Source organism: Rhincodon typus, chromosome 31 (assembly GCF_021869965.1).
Source record: "Rhincodon typus isolate 14 chromosome 31, sRhiTyp1.1, whole genome shotgun sequence".
Classification (NCBI taxonomy): domain Eukaryota; kingdom Metazoa; phylum Chordata; class Chondrichthyes; order Orectolobiformes; family Rhincodontidae; genus Rhincodon; species Rhincodon typus.
Genome location: NC_063362.1, coordinates 9,056,219 through 9,079,479, shown reverse-complemented (window position 1 = coordinate 9,079,479; position 23,261 = coordinate 9,056,219). Strand labels below are relative to the sequence as shown.

Here is a 23,261-nt window from a genome sequence, read left to right as displayed (position 1 = left end):
GTGAGAAGGTGAGCCCGTAGGAATAGCACAACGTTAAGAAACCTTTCTGCATCGTGCCTAGAGACCTTCCTCCAACGGTAACGAAATCAGTTAAATTTTCAGAAGACAAACAGGTTAGAAGTCCACACAGGATATTTATTCTGTTGAATTCAAATTCCACCATCTGCCATGGTCCCACAGAGGAACCTGGGGCCCTAGAACATTATCTGGGTTTCTGGATTAATAGTGTGGTGATAATACCATTAGGCCATCGCCTCCCCTTCTGCTAATGTATTTCCTTGAACGACTTTGTTAACCACAGACAATCCATCATTCTCATCAAGAGCTTTTAGATCGACACATATATATATCCAGCTGCTCTCTTTAAGGAGCCTCTGCAACTCACTTGTACCATGTTTGTGGTTAGTCACAACTGACAACAATGGAGAAATAATTAGGGGGTTAAATCAGCCTGACCACCATTTACAAAGCAAGTGCCTGACAGAGATTATACGTCTCAACTTCTACATGGTGTTGGAATGAGCACAATCTTCATAAAACCACAGAGCCAAGCCATTTGCATTACTGTTGGAGTGGGAGGGGAGGAAAGGATTAAAAATATGAAATCATAACCATCTGTGCCTCTCAGATTTATCAGATTTTTCCTTCACACTCTATTACTTTTTATAGGAACTCTCACCCAGAGCCTTTGTGTGACTTCCCTCAATGTTAGCGGTGAAGGAGCAATGGCCTGGCCACAGATCCCTCCAGAGCTACCACTGGCGTGATTTTTTGACAAGATGGGAGGTGTCACGTATGCCACAGATGATGCCAACTTCCCCAACTGGATTTAGGAGTCAGTATTCTGTCAGCACAGAGCTCAAGCCATAACAGGCAATAGTGAACTCACACCCGCAAGTATAAGATGGAAAACTGTGTCTTTCCTGACCTTGACTGAACGCCTTCCTTCTTCTCTCATAGTTAAGAGTTATACTCCCACCTACTTTCAGGAGGATGTAGTTTTCATGTCTCTGCACTCGGATTCCAGAACCCAAGGATGTTGTTCTGAGGACATGGGTTTGCATGTCAACGTGTCAGGTGGTAAATTTTGATTATTTTTTAAAAAGTCTGGAATTAAAAGCTAGCCTAATGGGGTAAATATTGTCATTTTTTAAAAAGTCCATCTGGTTTACTAATGCCCTTTAGGGAAGGAAATCTGTCGCCCCTACCTGGTCTGACCTACATGTGACTCCAGACCCAGAGCAACATGGTTGATGATGTTAGACGATGAACAATAAATGCCGACCTAGACAGCAATGCCCACATCCCATGAATGAATAAAGCAAAAAATGACCAATCTGACCGATTACTGACAATCTTTCAGTGCCATAAGCTACAGAGACTACAATAATTGGAATAACCTGTCTGGGAGGTGGGATGCAAATGCCTAAATAAACCATATTCAATGCATGTTAAAGCAATGCTTACATCTACAGTCAGCTTATCCAATCTTTAAGGAAGGTTACAGACCATTGTACAGGGTATGTTCATTCAATTGCTCAGTTGAGGAGGAACATGATCAGAAACAGATACATTTCAATTCACATTTAAACGGCTGGTTTCTGATTTGGTGCTGAAATGTGAAAACAGACGATAGGGTGGACACTTTGCAGTTCCCACACAGGTTCCATCCGGAGATGTGTTTAAAAAGGGAATACTCTCCACCAAAAAGAATGTGACAAAAACACTTGCTTTCATCCAATTGAAAACAGAAAATCTGAGTCTCAATATTAAAATTACACATCACTGCATTGCTCTTTGACTTGGTCCATTGTTTCAGGTTTTGAATGAAACATTAAACTGAGGCTTAATCTGCCTCTCTGGGGCTTAGAGAAGATTCCCATGGTGTTGTTTCAAAGAGGAGAATGTTATCCCTGGTATCCTGGCCAATATTTACCCTTGATCAATGTTGCAACAAAGATCATTAAGCCATTGTCACATTGTTATTGGTGGGAACTTGCTCTGTGCAAATTGGATGCAATATCTCTTACATCACAACAGTGACTAAACTTTAAAAAGGACTTTACCAGCTTTAAGATGCATTAATACATCCTGGGGTCATAAAAGTTGCTTATACAAATGTAAGTGTTTATTTCATGATAGAACCACTGGTCAGCTCTGACTGAAGTTTATGTGACAATGAGGCTCCAATGAGTAACTGCAGGGACAAAATCTGCCTGGACTCTAGGCAGCAAAACCTGCGAAGCTCATGTGAGGGGATCACTAAGGGCCAAGAAAGTGTGTAACGTTGTTTGGTTACTTACTACCTAACAAACTAAATACATTTAAAGAATTAATGGCACGTCTACCTCACTTAAATATATCTTTCATCAAAACAAGCTCAATTCAAACTTCAATAATAACTGAATAACGTTTATCTCTCTAAACCTTTTGGTGACTTTGCCAATGCATCAAGAACCTAACGTGCTTTGTCAGCCGTTAAACTGAAACATAGCTCAACGTATGGCACCATTGAAAGGTGAGAACGTTATGACAAACAAAACCAATATCAGAAGGAACTCAAGGGTCTTTACTTAGACACCACTCAAAAACCTCAGTCATCGTTAATAATAAAATCACTTGCAAATACATAGTGCCTTATATTGAAATGTCTTAAAGCACTCCATGTGGTGAATTGTTTTTGGATAGTAGCGAAAATAATGTACATAAACACAACCAGAATTCTGAACAGGCAACTTTCCAACTGGACAGTGAAACATGCTTTGTGGTAACTACTGATTTAGGGAGGGATTTTTTTCCACACACTAGGAGAGATCATCTTTAAGTCCTGCCATGGGATCACTGTAATCCATGGGAACTACTCCAATACCAGGGCTGAACCTCAAGTTAGGATTGCAGACATATGACTCCCTCTGAGGGTACTCTCTATAAAAGGCAATGCCAAAAGACTTACTGCACTCTCCCTGGGCTGCAACTTGTATATCCCTTTGTTTGATGCAGGACTGAACGTGTAGCTCGCATTCATTATTGTATGTGTTGCCGTCTGTGCCACACACCAGCTGCTCGGAGCTTACACATTCTGTGGGGCAAAGGCACTTTCCTGTTTCTGCCTCGCAAATGGCACCAAACTGGCAGTTTCCACAGCGATCTGGAATTGGGAATAAAAACACAGGACATCACTTAAAATCCAAAAGTAACCTTGTCATTCCACCATCCACCCCATGAAGGTTAGTGGCAAAAAGTTAAAGTATGCAAACATCCCAATTCACTCCTGGGCAAATATGTACTGAAACTGCATGGTAAGATGTTCAATATTAGGAATGTACAGATATCCATGCCTTATGATTCCTGCTTTTCAATTCTTCAGGTTGGTTTCTTTAGCTCTGAAGATAACCTGGGAATGAAGTGCAGCTGCTGGAATCACAGAATCCCTACAGTGTGGAAGCATTCAGCCCATCGAGTCCACACTACCCCTTGCAAAGACCCACCCCACTACCTTATCCCTGCATTCCCCATGGCTAGCCCACCTAGGCTGCACACCCCTGGGCACTATGGAGAAATTTAGCATGGCCAATTCACCTAACCCACACATCTTTGGACTCCATACAGACAGTTGCCTGAGGCTGGAATTATACCCAGGTCCCTGGCGCTGTGAGGCAGCAGGGTCACCGTGCCGTCCAAATCAAAATATTTACATTGTCCAACCATATTAGAGAAACATAGAAAATAGGATGAGTAAGGCATTCATTCCTTTGAGCTTGCTCTGCTGTACAACATGATCATGGCTGATCAATCAACTCAGTCCCTTGTTCCTACTTTCTCCCCATATCCATTGATCCCTTTAGCTCTAAGAACTATCTCTAACTCCTCAAAAACATTCAAGGTTTTGGCCTTAACCACTTTCTGTGGCGGAGAATTCTATAGGCCCTCCACTCGCTGGGTGAAGAATTTTCTTCTCATCTCGATCCTAAATGGTCTACCCTGTATTCTAAAAATGTGAGCCCTAGTTCTGCCTCCCTAGGATATTGGAACATCCTGTTTATCCTGTCTAGTCCCATTAGAATGTTTTAGGTTTCTATAATATCTTCCCTCACTCTTCCAAGCTCCAATGAATGTACTCCTCAAAAAAAACTTTAAATGTAGTCCTCCTAACTGATCCAGTCTCTCTCCAAATGTCAGTCCTGTAATCCCAGGTCATATTTCACAGAAAAAGTTTGTTTTAACAAGTTGAGAATGATACATAGGATTACATAGATCGTACAGCATGGAAACAGGCCATTCAGCCCAACTGCTCCATGCTGGGTGTTCATGTTCCAAACACATCACCTCTCAAATTACTTCAATCAGCATACCCTTCAATTCTTTTCTCCCTCTTGTATATATCTAGCTTCCTGTTAAATGTATTTCTTCTGTTTATCTCAACCATTGCTTGTGCTAATGATAAATAGCAACTAATTTGAACAATAGTTCCCAATGCAGGTTGCAGATTGCAGTTATGCAAGATTTATACATTGACTGTCAGCAATGTCTTGATGTTTTTTTAAGAACAAGCACAATGACAAGAAAGAGATGATTGAGGGAGACCGTTTAATCAATCCAATCAGGAGGAATGCTGATAATTTGCCCATTACAACAGTCAACTCTCTTCTAAATAATCTAACGATTTTCATCATTTCCATTGTTACTATAGAGGTCATTTTTGACTTCTCTGAAAGAGAAAAATACAGAATAGCCTGAAAATTGGAAAGAAATGTATTGTAATGCATACAGTTTCTATTTACCGGAGTAGGTCCCTTACATGTCTTGACCTTATTTGAATGCAGCTACAAGCTGGTTAAACAAAATTCATCCACATCACCAACTCCTATGACCACTGGAAATTGCATTTACATAGTGTCTTTCATAACCACTAGATGCCTCAAAGCACTTTCCAACCAATGAAGTCCTATTTGAAGTCCAGTCACTGTTCTAATGACACACTTGGCTATAAAGTACAGACTTCAAAATACAGGGCTGATGTTGCTTTACCAAAAATCCGTAAAGCACAGAGGGTGGATTTTAATGACAGCCTCCACAAAGCTTGCACTTCTTTCCTGTGAGGGAACCACCACACTAAATCACTGGCAGCCACTCAGATCTATTTTACTAAAGTTTTCCTTTTCTATTACAGATTGTGTGTCTCTCACCACAACACAAACAGCCCTTGAAGGAGGTCACTGGATTTCCTCCTCTGAGGCATGTTATTCATTCACAAATTAATCCAGTCATATTCATAACAAGCTGGAGATATCAACTCATAAAGACAAGTTCTATTGTGTTTCAAAACGCTTATAGAACCCACACATCCATGATTTACACGCATAATGCAATAAGAATGGACTGAAAAATGCAATAATGTAGTTTGGGAATCCATTAATTTGTTTGATTCAATCTGGAACTCACATCACTCACCATAATACAAACGAATTCCATCGAATTTATGGAGACATTAGATCAGATAAGAGATAACTAGCATAAATCTCTTACTGCCCTGTGCAAGGTAAAAAGATTACTGAGAGGTATTTACTCGGTAAAGTGATATGTAGAAGGGTATCAGGTTATTGATGTAGCCAGATTCTCAAACCACATTATTGCATATGTGAGTCAATTTTTTTGCATTATGCTTGTAAATCATGGATGCACGGGTTTTATATGGGTTTCAAACACAGTAGGACTTGCCTTTATCAATTAATATTTGCAGCTAATTATGAACATGACTGAAAAACTGTAGGCACGCTGCCCAAGATCTTTCAATTTGCAGAACTGCGTAAATAATATGCCAGTAAAAGATCGTTTTTCTGTCCCAAAACCAGCCACTCTATTAATACGGGCTGCCGATTTGTGCCAGATCTCAGGGCAGTTTTACATGCTAAGCAGATGCCCACAGATTGACACTGCACTCACTTGTGTTACATCAGTCTCTCAAGGCCAGCTGTCAAAAAAAGGGTCATTCATCCCATCTGTCCGGCTGTGTTTGGACCCGGGTCTCAGAGGTGAGATGCCGGTTCTGAAATCACTTTGTCAACCAGTCCTTTCCCATCTCAGCTCTGATACTGTCTAATAAAATACCTCCCTTCAGATCAGCCGATACCCTATACAGGCATGATCCAGTTCATGGTTATGCTTGCTGAATTGCAATATCCATTTGTACATTTAAATTAAGGTCATCTCATGTTCAAATATAATGGCTCCATATCAGCATCACCTGTCTCCTGAATTATAGAGATAGCAGTTTCAATAGCATCTCAGACTCTTTATTAAGAAGTGTTATTGATAACACACTCAGCCCTGCACTAAAATTGCACAGAGATTAATACTAGTACGTGACAATGGGCAGAAATTGGATTCAATAGAAAACCTTAATGGAATGTCATTCTGCTTGCTACACACAATAAGCTGTGAAGAAGCCAAAAGCTCAGCCTGGCACAGGTTCTACACGTCTGCCATTATTCACATTAACAGAATATTATACATCAAATCGAAAGATTAAACAGTTTCACAGTGAAAATGGAAAAGCAGCAAATTGAAAAAGGACACATTTTGGTGGAAGTAATTCAACCGATAAAATGAGCAATGGCCACAAGATATCCTCCCGACCTTCCAAAACATAGTTTTCTGTCATAAAACTTTTTGAAATAAATCAAAATCAATTGAATTGTGAAATGAAGGAAAGGGTACACTCACTGTTCAAAGAAAATGATGGAAACAAAAATAACTTCCCATAATACATTTACCACAAGTTTAGACTGTGGAAATGATGATTAAAATATAAAAATGTAATATTATTGTGATAACGACTTTAAGGGCCATGGGGAATCACAAATTACTCTCCCTGTGGAGCATTTTTGAGTATGAGCTCCCTTTCTAACAGACAATGCCCTATTCAGCTGGAACTCATCACCTGAGCCCTTTATAAAGCAGACCGAGGGATGGGTTTTGCAGAACCGTCTGTCCTGGACTGGTACTGGCCAATGTATGCCACAAATAGTGGCTCTACTTTGATATTCAACAACAAATGATGTACCTTTCCAGTCAGGATTCCTGAATTATTACAATGACAACACAAACCAGCAGATGATACTTGGTAAATACATGAATCGTGAAATTAGAAAGAAACTTTGGTCGATCCCCGAATTGATTGTAATATCAGCAGTGGGTGAGTGGATCTCAGCCAAAACATCATTTTGCACTGTGGAGTTAGCTTCATGATCCACACGAGTCTGTTCTTTATGCATAAGAGCAAAAGAAAAAAAGTTGGTAAGTAAGTATATTGTTATAATGAGAGAATTTTAACCTACTCTGTTTGTCAGAAAACCAAGAAATCCAGTGCAATGCCGGTTTTAGAACCAATTTAATGGAAGCAATGTTAATTCATTCCAGCACTCGGCAAACTGACAAAAAAACTTGATTTTATACCTGAGATAACAAGGTGTAGAGCTGGATGAACACAGCAGGCCAAGCAGCATCAGAGGAACAGGAGAGCTGACGTTTCGGGCCTAGACCCACCTCCCCATTTTAATCTCCACTGATGTCAAACAGAAATATTGGCTGGTTTAAAGTCAAAGTTGCACATACTCCTGTGGGTTTCCCCATCCCAAGTTAGGATAAAATTGCAACTTCCACCCCCATGTCTCAGGGCCAATTCTACTCCCACCCATTCAGTCGCAGGGGTTATGCTTGTAGCAAAGGGTAGGCAGGGCTGTAAATGGGACAGGGATGTGGGGATTCACTTTGTTTAAACAGTGACGGTGCTTTGTCAAGAGAGGGGACGTTTTCTTGTGTGCTGCAAGCAACAAAAGCAGTACCAGATTCCTCATTTGCAATTCTATTATCTCTATTCTGAAAATAAATTTTCTCCTTGTTGCTGGGGCATGGTTAAGGGCATTTTATTCAACATCAGATTGTATTTCATCTAATTGTAAATTGCTACTGGTCTATACAGATTCCATTCTCACATGTATTATCTCAACAATCACAAAAGTTCACCTAATTAAGAAAAATAAAAATTGTAATCGTCTTCTCATTTACCTCATCATTTAAATTCTTCACATCATCACTAGTTCTTCCATTGTTTTTCAAATTTGGGAACAAAGTTTGGGATACGTGTCCAATTTTGTTTCTTTTCAATTAATTTAATGAGATCCAAATTATTAATTAAGTTTATTTACAAAGGATCCTACGCATTTGTTACGTATCATATTTTACCGTTGCTTTTAGTTCTACTTTGCTCCCCTATTTAGTCTAATATCATGTCAGTTTTGATTGTTCATGGCCATTGTCTACTTTAGATAAAGGGTTTCCATTCCATTATTCACCATATTATCATAGTTTTTGTACATCAATCTGATGCAAGCACTTTCAATTCTTTTCAATAGAAAATGCAGTAGAACCAAAGCTCTTGGAAACTAAATCACGCAGTAGCTGCCAGAACTGACTTAATTTACAGTCATCGTACAGTGAAAATGTTTGTCCTTGAATATTGCTTTGCACCGTAGGGAAGTGACAGTATGTGGCCATTGTCACTCCTCCTATTAAGGTGGAAGTGAAAGCAGAGCCCATTTGATGTTACAATCCAGAAAACACAGACTTCCTGAGCCAATTCCTGTCAAATGTAGCACATTATTATTGGTGTTGCTTCTTCTCAGCTCATCCTTAAAAGGATACACCACCGATGCTGGTAAAGCTGAGGTCCCTAAACTAAGCTGCACATCCCCTCTCTATGCAACACATCCAAAGGTTGCTAACCGTGGCTTATGCCATATTGTCAAAGAACAGGGCAAGTAGACAACTAGACCCCATTTCTGAAGAAGGGTCTCGACCCGAAACGTCAGCTTTCCTGCTCCTCTGATGCTGCTTGGCCTGCTGTGTTCATCCAGCTCTACACCTCGTTATCTAAGTAGACAACTAGCTCAGTTGGTGGGAATTAAACCCACATTTTCAATGTTATTATCAACTACATTCTAGGTACCAAGCTGGTATGGGAATTAAACCCACTCTCAGTGTTGTTATTGACTACATTCTAGGTACCAAGCTAGTATGGGGATTAAACCCACACTTGCAATGTTATTATCAACTATGTGCTAGGTACTAAGCTGGTATGGGGAATTAAACCCACACTGTCAATGTTATTATCGACTACATGTTAGGGACCAAGTTGAGTGATTCAAGCCTTTACTGCACATTAAGACAAGCATAAAGATCCTGATGTTTTTGACTATGAAGATGAGGGTTTTCAAATAATAACTATTAAAAGAGAATGAACAATGACACTATTGTCAGCCAATGAATTAGAGATGAGTACTTACAGCAGTAATTGGAATAGCAATTTACCCAGTGATCTCCTTTCTGGCCAGTACTTGTGGCAGCTACATTAAAATGCACTGACGTTATAAGACTGTGGACAAGATTTTGGGTTTTGACTCAGGAAGCCAAGGTTAGGGTCAAATAGGGATCATGACCATGACATTTTCCCATTCCTGGTATCTAATGGTGGTTGCCATGTCTACCAGCGTGTGGTTCTAGGTAAAGCTTGTTTGAGGTAGTTTGCTGCAAGCAATCCTACTTTATATTTGCTTTGTTTTAGGCCTATCCAGTTATTAGTAGTAGACATCACAACACTGTATGACTTCTACTGAAAAGGCAACATTCTTAGATAACAATACCACATTATCCACAACCAGTCTCTTATATTGTAAAGTTAACATAAGCGTTAAGCAAAATAGCTTGCTGGAGGGAAACTCACAGCACCCTTTGAGCCTGTTTTGTCATTTATTGACATCTTGGTTAATCCGAGACCCACGTCCTTTCTCTCTTGACCCCTCAAAATCTTTAACAAGCATCTACCAGCGTTAGATCAAGCATCAATTGCCATTCGTGGCAGACAGTTACAAACTTCTACCACCTTGTGTGTGTAAAATGTTTCCCCAATTTCACTCCGAAAGTAGGAGCAAATTACTGCAGACGCTGGAATCTGTACTGAAAACAACAAATGCTGGAGAGTGGGTCAGACAGCATCCAAGGAGAGAGAGTAAACTAACGTTTCGAGTTTAGATGACTCTTTATCAGAGCTGAAGTGAAGTGTAGAGGGGGCAGCATTTATGCTATAGTTGGGGGGTGGGAGTGGGGTATGGGGTGCTTCTCCACTATTTGTTGTTTTCACTCTGAAAGGTTTGGCTCTCATTCTTGACCGAGCACTCTGATACTAGCTTCCCTGACAAACAGAAATATTTCGCTATAGTCTCGTCACATCATGCCTCCTGCACTTAGATCTCAGACTCAAACTAAGGGTTGCCTACGTTTCCTACAGGCAGCTCCTGGAATACCCATCTGATCACCTCCCATCGCCAGTCACCCATTTCTCCGTGCCCCCAACATTTATTTTACAATAAAGGAATGAAAAGGTGTTCAAAGAAAATTGTTTTAAAAAGAACAATTTTCTTTATTGCCCAGACATGTTAGCCCTTGGGATTGGAGCTGGAGCTGTGTTCAGGAGATTAACCTTCATGGAGAGCAGACTCCAGGAGGAGGAGTCCTCATGCCCTAGCCAGTCTCCCTCTCTCCTTAATATATCTGCTTCACTTCCTGTTCCACGTCTGTCTCCAACTACCAATGTCTTTTTCGTTATAGGTCATCCACTTCTGTTCTGAAGAAGGCTGTCTGGATCTGAAATATTAACTCTGAATTCTTTCCACAGATGCTGAGAAATTTCTGTTTTTGTTTCAGATTTCCAGCGTCCACGATTCTTTAGGTTTTTTTTGTCTACTGTAAAACTCAACATGGATTTGCCTTTTGTTATCAATAGAGGTGGCCTTCCTAACTTAAATATTTCAATGTGCCTACATTCCTCCAGTTTTACCTGTGGTTTAAGATGGATTCAGGAAACCCAAAGTGGAAGCAGGCAAGGAGAAATGGGACCCCAACAGGCTTCTCCTGCTGGATTGCTCTCCGCTCCTACAAACCTAGCCCCCACGCCCACGCTGGTGGTTGGGCCACCCAAAAAGACAATATCCCCCTCCCCATGAACAAATCCACCTGCAGCCCTGTGACAAGACCCTCACAATTTATCCATGCCATCCCATCGGACAGTGCGTAATCTCAGAGAGGTATCCAGTTCGTCCCACCTCCCTTCTTGTTCTCCAAAATGCTTCTCTTTTAAACCTAAATCCAGTTCCTTTTAAAAAGTCGTCATTGTACTCAGCTTACTGGAGTGAAAACACGCTTCGATGAGGACAAGATTGCTAAAACAGCTGTCCTTAAATCTATCACACAGAACCAGCCTGAAGTGACAAGCTGGCACTAAAACTGTCTGGAATTGTAACAAATGCTCACTTGCTGAGGTTTGAGGTCATGACCATCCCATGTTTCCAGGCCCAGGAGAAATCACATTGATTGTTTCTATTCAATGAAGGTTGCCCGTTGACCCCTGATGGTCAAACATAGATGAAAAACCTAATGAATTCCAGTCCCTCCCAAACCTAATGTTGCTGCAACGTTCCAGACTGAGTAGAAAGCTGAAATTTTTCTTTGTTCTTTCACAGACTGTGGCCATTGCTGGCAAGACCAGCATTGTTGGCCATCCCTAAACACCCTTAAACTGAGCAGCTTGCTTGACCATTTCAGATGGCAGTTCAGAGTCAAACACATTGCTGTGGCTCTGGAGGGAAGGGAATTGCCAGAAGGAAGTAATGAACAAGGGTTTTTCCAACAATTGACAACGTTTTCATGGCTATCATTAGACTTTTAATTTCAATCTCGCTCCCCCCCACCTTCAAATTTACATTTCATCAACTGTCACGGTTGGATTTGAACCTAGCTCCACAGACCAGTTCTGAGGAAGGATCACTGGACTCAAAACGTTAACCCTGTTTTCCTCTCTGCATGGACAAGTTGGACTGAAGGGTCTATTTCTGTGCTGTACATCACTGTGACTCCATGACTCCATTTGGAAAGAGTTGTATTTAACTCTAATGTATTATACAGGGGTAATTTATAAATCTTGAATTGAGCCTGAAATATACATATAGCCAATGACATAAGGGTCGAGCGGCCTGCCCCATTCAATGTAAATTAATGAGAACATTCATTTAATATTTATACACGGATTATGTGCATATGGGCAGCTTATCAAGACAGAAATTTGGACCCCTGACAGAATATATAACTTTCCAAGGACATTTCATAAAACTTTCATGTGCCCACACACCTCAGATGAAATTTTGTTTTTAATATTTGAAGCCACTTGTGAGCAAATTAGTCAGCTAATAATTAATTGATCCTTTGTTGTGTGGCCTCAGATTAATAGTGTCACATAGAATATCAATCCTTTACCAAGCAACCATAGAAGCATAAGTAATACCTTAACTGAAGAAAAATAACTAAAATAAAGCAAAGAACTGGATGATCAGATGTTATGAAGAAGGGTCACAGGACTTGAAATGTTAACTTGGTTTTCTCTCCAGAGTTTCACCAGCCATTTCCGTTTTTGTTTCCTTCTGAATAGCTAACGGCCTCTCAGCCAGACACCCGCTCCCATCTCTTTTAATTTATTCTCTGACCTCTTGATAGTCAGACACAGCCTGGCAACTTCGGAAGATCAAGGCCATCTGCCAATCTATCTGCAGGACTGCGCCATGTTTCGGCAGCAAGTAGCCAAGTGACCAGAGAGTGCGCAAGTGAATAATCATGACAACAGTCTACATGAACTATCCAACACAATCCTTTCTCTCCTCTGCTGCTTTTCAGCTTTCTGCTTTTAGTGTGCCTGGTTCCAAACCAGCTACAGACTGTTCCATGAGACAGAAGTATCTCACTTCTTGCAGTTGACGGTGTTTTTCTTCCCTCTGGATAGCCCCCCTGAAAGGTGAGCCATGCTTAGCGACAATTTACCATAATCAACATTTGGTGACCTTGTGTACTAGTCAGTCCTAAAACATTTCATTCTTTTAGCTAGCAGAGACTAATGGAATGTCACTAAAAATTGGTGGAGCACAGTTAGGTTGCAGGGTAAACAGGATGCTGAAAATGGGACCAGACAATAAGGTCAACCGTTCATGATTTTCCTAGAATTTCCCAGCAGATAAAGCAACAACAATAACTTGCATTTATATATCACCTTTAATATAATAAAATGTCCTGAGGTATTTCAAAAGGGTGTTACAACATTGACAAAATTTGACATCAACATAAGAAACACAGAAAATAGGAGCAGGAGTAGACCATTCAGCCCTTCAAACCTGCTCTGCTATTCAATATGCTTAAGGCTAATCATCCAACTCAGTCCCCTGTTCCCACTTTCGACCCATACACTTTGATCCCTTTCGCGCTCAAAATTTCTCCTCATCTCAGCCCTAAATGAGCTATCCCGTAATTCATAGACTATGACCCCTGGTTCTTAAACATCGGTCCCGGCCATTAGGAACATCCTTCCTTTGTTTAACCTGTCTAGTCTGTGAGAATTTTATAGGTTTCTGTGAGAACTCCCCCTCATTCTTCTAAACTCCACTGAACATACTACTAACTGATCCAGTCGCTCCTCATACATCAGTTTGGTAAATCTTCATTGCAGTCCCTGCATAGCCAGAACATTCTTCCATGGATAAGGAGACCAAAACTGCACACAGTGCTCCAGGCGTGGTCTCACCAAGGTCTTGTACAATTGCAGCAAGATATCCCTGCTCCTGTACTCGTATACTCTCACTGTGAAGACCAAGGTACCATTTGCCTTCTTCACCGCTTACTGCACCTGCATGTTTACTTTCTGCAACTTGTGTACAAGGACACCCATGTCTCATTGCTACACAAGCCACACAAATCAATATTAGGACAGGTGGCTAAAAAGCTTGGTCAAAGAGGTATGTTCAGAGGTGTATCTTAAACGAAGAGAGGGAGCTACAGAGTCAAAGAGGTTTACAGAGGTAATTGTCCAGTTCCTGGCCCTTGCAGTGAAAGGTGTGGCCACGAGTAGTGACACAATTAAAATCAGGGATGCTCAAGAGACCCATATTGGGGAGTACAGAAATCTCAACTGGGTTTTTGAGCTGGAGAAATGGAAGATGAAGTCATGGAGTGATTGAAAACCGTATGGAGGCGAATTTTACGATGGAGGCGTTCTTTAGCTGGGAATCAATGCAGGTTGGTGAGCAAAGCAAGGAACAGGACATGGTGCAAGTAAATTTAACATTAATTTCCAGCACAATACACCAAGCAATACAAAGATTGAGAGGCAATAAAAATCCTGGCTTTTCTCCATCACCTTTAAATTCTTTTATTTATTTGCTGTGAAGATATTGGAGGTAGGTTTAAAAAAAACATTGTTTGACTAAAAGCTCAGTATCACGCTGTGGAGTGTGTTCACCTTCCCATTGGTGCAACAGTATGGTGGCCTGCAGGGAGGGGCACTGGGGGCTGACCAATGGTAGGAGAGTGGGGGCTGGAGAGTTTGAGGTGGGAGGTCATGTGACAAAACCTTCAGGAATCTGTCCAACCAGAGTTAGCAGCCCCAGACCAGACAGCTTAACATCTCGAGAGGATGCATTGCATGAGAGGTGCTGGATGCTAGCCAACAAATTCTTCAAAGGTTAGTCTTATGTGTTGTCAATGTTTTCAGTGCTTGGTTCAATCGGAATATATGTGCAGTCACATGACCATCAAGTAAGGTGTTTTCCTGGCAGCTGCATTCCCATGCATCATAACAGGGGCATTGACAATGATTCCAGTTACTAGGGGAGCAACATCTAGACTTGTACGTGTAAGAGATGCCTTTGCTTTGTTGGGATCGAGTCAAACTCAAATATTTGTTTGTTTCCTTGATATGCTATTGTACTGAACTGAACTGAACTGCATTTGTGACTATGTATATACAAACAGATTTGTTTTATGAATAAAGTATACTTTTGAAATAAAGAAAGAGCAACATCAAGACCCACACCACCATAATGTGGTCCTACTTTATTATTCACTCACTGGACATGGGCATCACTGGCTAGACCATCATTTATTAGAAATAGAAGTTATTGCTGTGAGTCTGCAGTCACATATGGGCCAGATCAGGAAAGGACAGCACTTTCCTTCCCTAAAGGACATAAGTGAATCTTTTCCTCACAATCAACAACAGTTTCACGTTCATCATTAGGCTGTTAATTCCAGATTTTCCTCAATTCAGATTTCACCATCTGCCCTGGTGCAATTCAAACCCAGATGCCCTGAACATGTCTCTGGATTTACAATCTAGTGATAATACCACTAGGCCATTGCTTCCCCCTGGATTCAGTCTCTTCACTTCTCCCCACTTTCTTGATGACCTCAGAAAGACAAAGGGGATCTGAACCTCAGACCCTAGCTCTGATTTTGGCCACGCAATCTCGCCTAACATTCCATGATGAGAATGAGAAGGAGCATTACTATGTTCCAGCATGCATAACTAACTTGACTTTATCCTTTTGAATAAGCTCGGTCAGATAACTAGAGTACAGTGGTAGAGAATGAAAGGAAGAATTGGTTAACACAGCACCGGGGAATAATGTTCAATTCCATCCTCAGGCGACTGTCTGTACAGAGTTTGCGTGTTCTCCCCGTCTCTCCGTGGGATCCTCTGGGTGCTCCGGTTTCCTCCTGCAGTCCAAAGATGTGCAGCCAAGATGTGGAGGTGTTGGTGTTGGACTTGGGTGGACAAAGTCACACGACACCAGGTTATAGTCCAACAGTACGGGTAACCTAACATACTAAATTACCTCCTATTCGAGGGATGTGCAGGTTAGGTGGATTAACCATGGTAAATGCAGGGTTCTGGGGAATGCTGGGGCCGGGGCTGGGTGGCATTTTTTTTGGTGTGTTGGTGCAGACTCAACAGACTGAATGGCCTCTTTCCAGATTGTATGATTTTAAGAATCACTAGGGAATGGAATCATTTTGTAAGAACCATCTGAGCCAAGAGAAGTTTGCATTTGTGAAAATCTGACAGAGAGAGGTGAAAATAACAACACTCATGATTAGTGCTGCAAAACTGGCAAGATTCAATTTCCATTTCATACTTTCAACCCGTACACAAAATATAGAATTAGTAAGATGGAAACACAATTACCAGCAGTTAGCGCTTCTATTTTAATAAAATCTTCGGGAACTGAGTTGAATAACTTCGATTTTTGACTTACCACAGGGACCCTTGTGTTTGATGGTGATGCGCTTTTTCAGAATACAAGCCATGGCCTCCAACTCACACTGATTGCCGTATATATGTTCATCATTCCCGCAAACTGGTGCGTACACATTCTGGCAGCTCTGCTGACACTCACACACAGCTTTATTATTCTTCACAATGCACTTGGCTCCAAACTCACATTCAACACTCAGGCAGGGGCTTTGAGTGTTAAGGTCTGTTTGAAGAAATCAAGCACAAGTTTATTTTAAAACACATCATGTTATTTCTGCATTGCCATTTGAAATGGCCTGGTTTACAAGTCACCAGAAAACAAATCAGTCCAACATTCTGTTCATCTGTCCCTGCTGGCTATTCAGATCACAGCTCTTCTGCTCCAGACTCAAAGGATATCCGTTCACACACTTTAGGCCTTACGGTGTCTAAATCACTAGCCCCAAGCCTTGATAACCTGGCCCATGAACCCTCTGTTTCTTGGAATGAAATGAACATAAAGTGCTGAAATATTCAGCAGATCATTCTGCCTGGACTGCTGAGCATCTCCAACATGTTTATATTTCAGTCTTCCAGCATCTTGCCTTTGGTTTAAACTTTGCTTGGCCCCCTCAGCTTAGCATGGACTGTAGTCACAAACGTTGAAATTCTTGTTTTTACGTCCCTGATGCCAAGTTCTGAGCAAGGGTTTCCTATCGAGTTATGTTATACTAAATAGGTTGAGAGTTAAGTTATACTAAATAGGTTGTGTCATGTGTAGAAGTTCCATTCAGGAGCCTGAGTCATTTCTGTAAACTCTGCAGACCTAACAATGTAGCGTTGCCAGCAAATGTTTACAGATGATGATGTAAATTCTGCTGAAGTTTAGGAACTAGAGCAGATACAACTGTGGACTAAGAAACAAACAGATCCCCAGCAACAATACAGGTGATTTCTGAGTGTTGATTGCTATACAAACAGCACTGAAACTAACAATAAATTGCTGTTTAACTGAGTTGCTGACTGGTGCAAAATCTCACTTATATTAAGCCCTGGTGTGGCATTGCAAACTCAGCATGCAAGCATCTGCAAGTTCAGGAATTAGACTCCATCCTGACAGAATTTAAGATAATGCAGCCCTATGAAACAAGACAGGAGTTTGCAGACTGGTCCAAAATTGCATTTTTCCAGTCTACTGCTTTACCATAAATCTCCTTAGCCTCTGCCCTGGAAATAAAATTGCGTTTGGGGGCGTTCTTCTTTAGCTTCATTTCAAGTCCACTATAAATCAGGTATCGAGACTGAGTAAAGCAAGGAATGCCCTTCTCCAACCACACTCATCAACGTAAACAGCATGACTCGCGGTGACTCTTCACCATCCTGCCAAGTCCATTTTTCACCAAGCCAGCTCCCTTGATCTGTAACTGAGCGCCTGACAACAATGCAACTCCTCATACCACCACCTCCTCACCAGGGGTCTTCTTACACCAGAAATAATTGGAGCAGAGGAGGAAAGGAAATGGGATCCCCATTCTCCCACCCAATTAAACACTACCCCTCATCTCAAAACTCACCTTGATTTCTACCTACATTCTTTCTTACACTGCTCAATCCTATGTCTCTCATTGTAGTCCACAGCTTCTCAGTTTTCCCTCTATCATCTCATCTTGGAGACCTCCTTGTGCTGTGTGTATACATTGCTGTGAGTCTCCCTGCAACATTGTCTGCTGCAGGTGTGCGAGCTGCACACTTGCAGGAATCAGTTGTTTGCTGTAATGTCTGCTTAATAGCTTATTATGTGTTTTATTGTTTTAAATGAACAAACCCACAGAGTTAAACAATCCCTGACAAGCAACTTGCTTTTAAATCATTAATAATAATGTGACTGAGAGCCAGGGGAGCAGCAAGATGTAAACTGTGGTCAGATTTCTATCTGCCATTCACTAGCTGGTGAACTGGGCACTGCCAACTACCCTCTGAAAAAGGCTCTTGGAATAAAGGCACAATTCAATGAGATAGGGAAATGCAGCAACATCTTCGACACTCCAAGAACTGAAGATGACTGCATGAAAAAACAGAACCAAGTACATTTTTTGAAGAAAATAAATCTCTGCCCGGTGTCATCTTCCTCTCCTGAAAATTTGTGCTCACAATAGAGATGATTCCCTGGGTAGCGGGTATCACATGAGCATCATTCACGCACGAAGCTAGGCGGAAAATACAATCAGCCTACTTGACTGTGGAAGGCATCACCGCCACCTCTAATTCTATCCCCATTTCTCAGAGTGTGCAGGGGTCACTTGCCAGACCCAGAAGGGACTGCCTCTAACTCTGTCCCAGTGCACTGAGTCTTTGCTTGCTGTCCCAAAGTTGACTTTGGCGAACTGTTGCAACTATTCATGAGGGAAGGTGTGGAAGCTATGCAAAAACTCTGGGACAGAATTTAAAATATGACGCCAATCAATCCAAACACACTTGGGAGGGCTCAAAAGTTCCAGCAGCTGCAAAACAAAGTTTGGTTGTTTAGGATTCGCTTAGTTCCTCTGCTCGAGTGTCCCTCCTGCCCACAGCAAGGTCTCGGTGAATGGCCGCAATGCATCTTTTGCAACAATACAACAAAATAGCTTGTTCATATTTCACAGAGGAACAACAATTTTTAAAACAGTTTCCAAGTCTCTCAATCTATTTTGATGTAAATAGAGTAAGCTGTTAAAACATAGAGCTGCTCACTAAGTGGTAAGCATAAAGCAAATATAGTGAAGGTTTGGTTCATCTGGTAGAGTGTCTCCTGTCATAGCTGTAATGACATCTCTGATGGTATTAACATGGTCTGTGTCACAAACACACACACTTCAGTGACCAAAAGAAGTAATCAATAGTGTTGTGGGCATAGCACTTATTTCTTTTCCCAATATCCCAACTCTTCCTGTTGAGTTTTTCCAACACCATTTCCTAAGAGAGCTGGAGAGAGCTCAAAATAACAAGTGAGACAGCCACTCGTGCAATCATCTTGATTACAGGTTTGACAAGCCTTCGCCTTGCCAGTTACGTCCAATTGAAATCAATTCAAACTCAAGTACGTGTGTTCGTGGATGAGCTTTCAGAGGTGCAGTGAAAACTCTGCACTCTGGAAACAAAGCCAGCTTTAAACGATCTCTGGGTGAACTGAACACACTGAGGTTTGATTCCTGCAGCTAATTAATCCACTTATCTGGATCAAACCGTAGAATAATAACAAGTTCCAAAATGCCTGACCCGGATATAAGGCTTTCAGTCTGCTGAATGTGTACATCCTTTTTGCACAAGTCAGGGTAACAAATGCTTTAAAAAGCAGACGCCAGGATTGTTGTACTTTTCCCATTTCTCTAAGGGGCAATGTGGAATACAGGAGTGAGGAGCAAGCACTGACTCTGCTGCTGACCATAGATCAAGAGCGACTTGCAACTGAATAATTTAGCCCGGTACATCTAGTCTCCTGAGGAACGGGGCTGGAGCATTGTCCTCGCCAAGCCCAGATGTAATTGACTGAGCAGGACCAACATGGCTGAATGCTAATTTGTTGCATTCCAAATTGACGCACCCAAAGCCTGAAAGACAACGAGAGCTCCAGGTTCAGCATGTAACTACCTGCATAACGCCTTCACCTTTCTACTACATTCTGCACCACCTACCTACTCAGATCCCTTTCAAGTGTGTTAAATGAAACATGATAGCATTTGCTCATTCGGAATTTGTTTGGGCAACTTTATCCTTTGATGTTTGACAACTCTAGTTGCAGTACTGGAGTGGCCATTCAGCCCACAGAGACTCTGCTGTGAAAGCTCCATCATTGAGTATGTTCAGAGCAGAAACGGATAGATTTCTGGAGGCTAATGACATTAAGGTACATGGAGATAGTGTGGGAAAATGCCATTGAGGTAGATGAACAGCCATGATCTAACTGAATGGCACAGCAGATTCAAAGGGCTGAATGGTCTACTCCTGTTCCAAGTAACGGATCAGGAATTTAAAGTCTGTCTAACTATGAACTATCATCTATTATCGTGAAAACTTCTTTGGTGCTCAAATGCCTTCCAGCAAAGGAAGCCGACCATTCCCAAACGGTCTGGCCTGTATGTGAATCCTGACCCACAGCAATGTGGAAACCTCTTAACTGACCTCTGAAATGGCCTAGCAAGCCACTCAGCTCAAGGGCAATTAAGGATGAGCAACAATTGCTGGCCTTGCCAGCGATTCCCATATCCCATTCAAGAAAAAGAAAGACAACTCTAAAGAGTGTGAAGGCTGACCAGGTGAATACTGGCCTTAGCTCCAACAGGAGTCATTGGACAGTGATCAGGGGCAGGCTGTGTAATCATCTTCTAAGGACAATGACAGTATCCACCCCACCAGTTCCAAAAACCTTCAACCTAGGCTTCTAAAATTCAGATTTCTACAACATACGTGAGGAAATTTAAAGATAACTACTAGAAACTTTTTTTTTAAAACTCTGCAGAAGGGAATAATGTAATTTTATACTGTTGATGCTGCCAGTTGCGTCCCTCGTGTTTGTTGGTGATTATTACATCTCGAGGATGAAACTGAAATACCAGAAATAAAAGCAGAAATTGCTGGAGAAACTCAGCAGGCCTGGCAGCATCTGCAGAGAGAGAAACGGAGTTAACGTTTCCAGTCCGATTTGACTTAGTCCAGCATTCTGAATGTGTTGCAAGCAAGAGTGATACTAGACACAAAATGTTAACTCAGTTTCTGTTTCCACGGATATTATCAGATCTGCTGAAGTTCTCCAGCACTTTGTTCTTAGGTCATATCTGCAACAAAAGCAGTACTTTTATTTTGTTTTAACAATAAGAATTGTTTTCCTATGTAGCTGCTGGTAATATATTTCCATGTCTTAACATCTTCCCCAGTTGGCTGGTAAGCGAGGGGAGAATCAACAGAGACATCTGCACCTCAGATTGACTGAGAGATGTGGCTGAGAGCCAATCCCATCTGCAATCACACAAGTGGGTCTCATTGTGGATGTGAGATACAGCCAGTGACATCCACATATCTGGGGTGGTTACAACACAGTGAACTACAGAATGGTTACGGTACAAAATGTGCCCCCATTCATCTAACTCAACTAGTCCCGCTTACCTGCCTTTCCTTGTAGCCCTATAAGGTTCCTTCTCTTCAGATAATTATCCAATGCCCTTCTGAAAACTATGACCAAATCTGCTTCCACCAAACTCTAAGACAGGAAATCCCAGATCCTAACCACCCACTGTGTGTAAAAGGGTAGCATATGATATTTTGTCGGTTGACTTCAAATCAATTTCCTCTCAACTGTTGATCCTTCCGCCAATGGGAACGGTCTCTATCTAGTCCCTCCTGGCCCCTTGTGATTTTGAGTACTTCTACAAAATCCCCCTTTGTAATCTTCTCTTGTGTAAGGGAACAACCCAACTTCTCTGATTCTGACCAGAGCCATTATTGGAAACCTGGCCACTTCACAAAATGAAAACACATTTGTTGAATGAAAAAAAAAACACATATTTCAACTTAAAAAGAAATCCTAGAGAAAAGTGTGGTGTTGACAGGTGTCAAAACCAATTCCCTCTTAGCTGTGTGCCTGACACCTAATGAGCAGCTAAATCACAAGGATTTCTGCTCATTAACTCTGCGTGCACAAATGTGCTGGTTTGAAATACCCATAGCTTTTCTGCCAGATAGCTGGGACAGAGATTTTTTTTCCCCTGGCAGTGGCTGGTAATGGTGAAAATTTTAACTTGTGTGTAGAGGACGGGAAAATGAAGGGAGAGAGAGGATATTACAGGTCAAGCTACATGCACATGAAAGGTAATGGACATAGCATTACAACACTAATGAGCAAATCACGCTGAATTACATTACTAATGAAAGTGGTAACAAATGCAGACTTCAGGTTTGTTAATGAGTGGGCCAAGACTTTTGAAATGACTAATGCCTTAGTTACAAATACATAAAGGAACTTCACACAAAAGCATGCATGCTTACACATCCTAACTAATGATCCCCAAGATTCTCCTTCATGCTAATTTTTGGCAATACATTACATGACAAAAATCTGATCCTCACAGAGTAATTAAACTGAAAATGAGTAAACTTATTAGTAATTACAGAGCACAGTTTGAACAGAAGAGTTTCTTTTCACAATATTGTACCTGAAAGCTCATTTTCTCACGTCTGAAATTGACAAATAATGTTCATAATGAGTTAAATCATGTCTCGTGTTTGAATTATTTTGGGTCTTGGGAAGAATTAATAAAGACCGAAGGAAAGCTGCGACAAGACAGACCTAGATATTCAGTGTCTATTCATGTCTATAACGTTCAGTTTAGTTTTCAGTGCAAACACCAACAGTTGCCCAGTAGTTAAGTGACATAATGAGGATTGATTGACGAACCTAACACATTTTAAATGCAAACAAAGGAGCAACGTTTGCTCCAGTTAAATATTAAGCAGCCGCCACCAACCATGGGTCAGCAATTGCTTTAACTTAGTACAATCGATGCACAGACATTACAATATGAAAAGGAATTTGCCAAGGCACTTCAGGATGGCGCTAGCAGTCTGTCTAATGAACATTTCCAATCTGATTTACTGTCAGTCTGTCTAGGAGATGTATTTTTTTTTACACCCTTTATGCAAACTTGCATAACATGCACATAAGACAGCTTGTGATCAGCACGCCGGGCAACTGGCTAGCTATTACATGCACAGTTTAAGAAGCTATGATTCATGAAGACAAGGGTGGTCCATGCACAAGTGAAAGTGGTAGAGACAGGAACACACACACACACACACACACACACACACACTCCGCAGCTTTGAGCGTATATTTATATACAAAAGAAAAATAGTCAGAACAGCCAAATTCTCTCAGAAATTGGTTTAGTTGCTAATTGGAACAATAATTATTTGATGTTGGGACAACAAGGTGCAGGGCTGGATGAACACAGCAGGCCAAGCAGCATCATAGGAGCAGAAAGGCTGATGTTTCGGGCCTAGACCCTTCATCAGAAAAGGTTGAACACAGCAGGCCAAGCAGCATCATAGGAGCAGAAAGGCTGAC

General features: G+C 41.3%; 1 protein-coding gene across 2 annotated transcripts in view; it reads right to left on the bottom strand.

The window, feature by feature from the left end:
- The window catches only part of agrn (agrin), a 503,633-nt gene that overhangs the window by 117,807 nt on the left and 362,565 nt on the right, over nt 1–23,261 (bottom strand). For both annotated transcript variants that reach the window (XM_048614989.1, XM_048614990.1), the window contains 2 exons: nt 16,188–16,409; nt 2,954–3,148 (listed from right to left, as the gene is read on the bottom strand). In XM_048614989.1, coding sequence (XP_048470946.1) covers nt 2,954–3,148; nt 16,188–16,409 — 417 coding nt within the window. The remainder of the gene's footprint in view (nt 1–2,953; nt 3,149–16,187; nt 16,410–23,261) is intronic.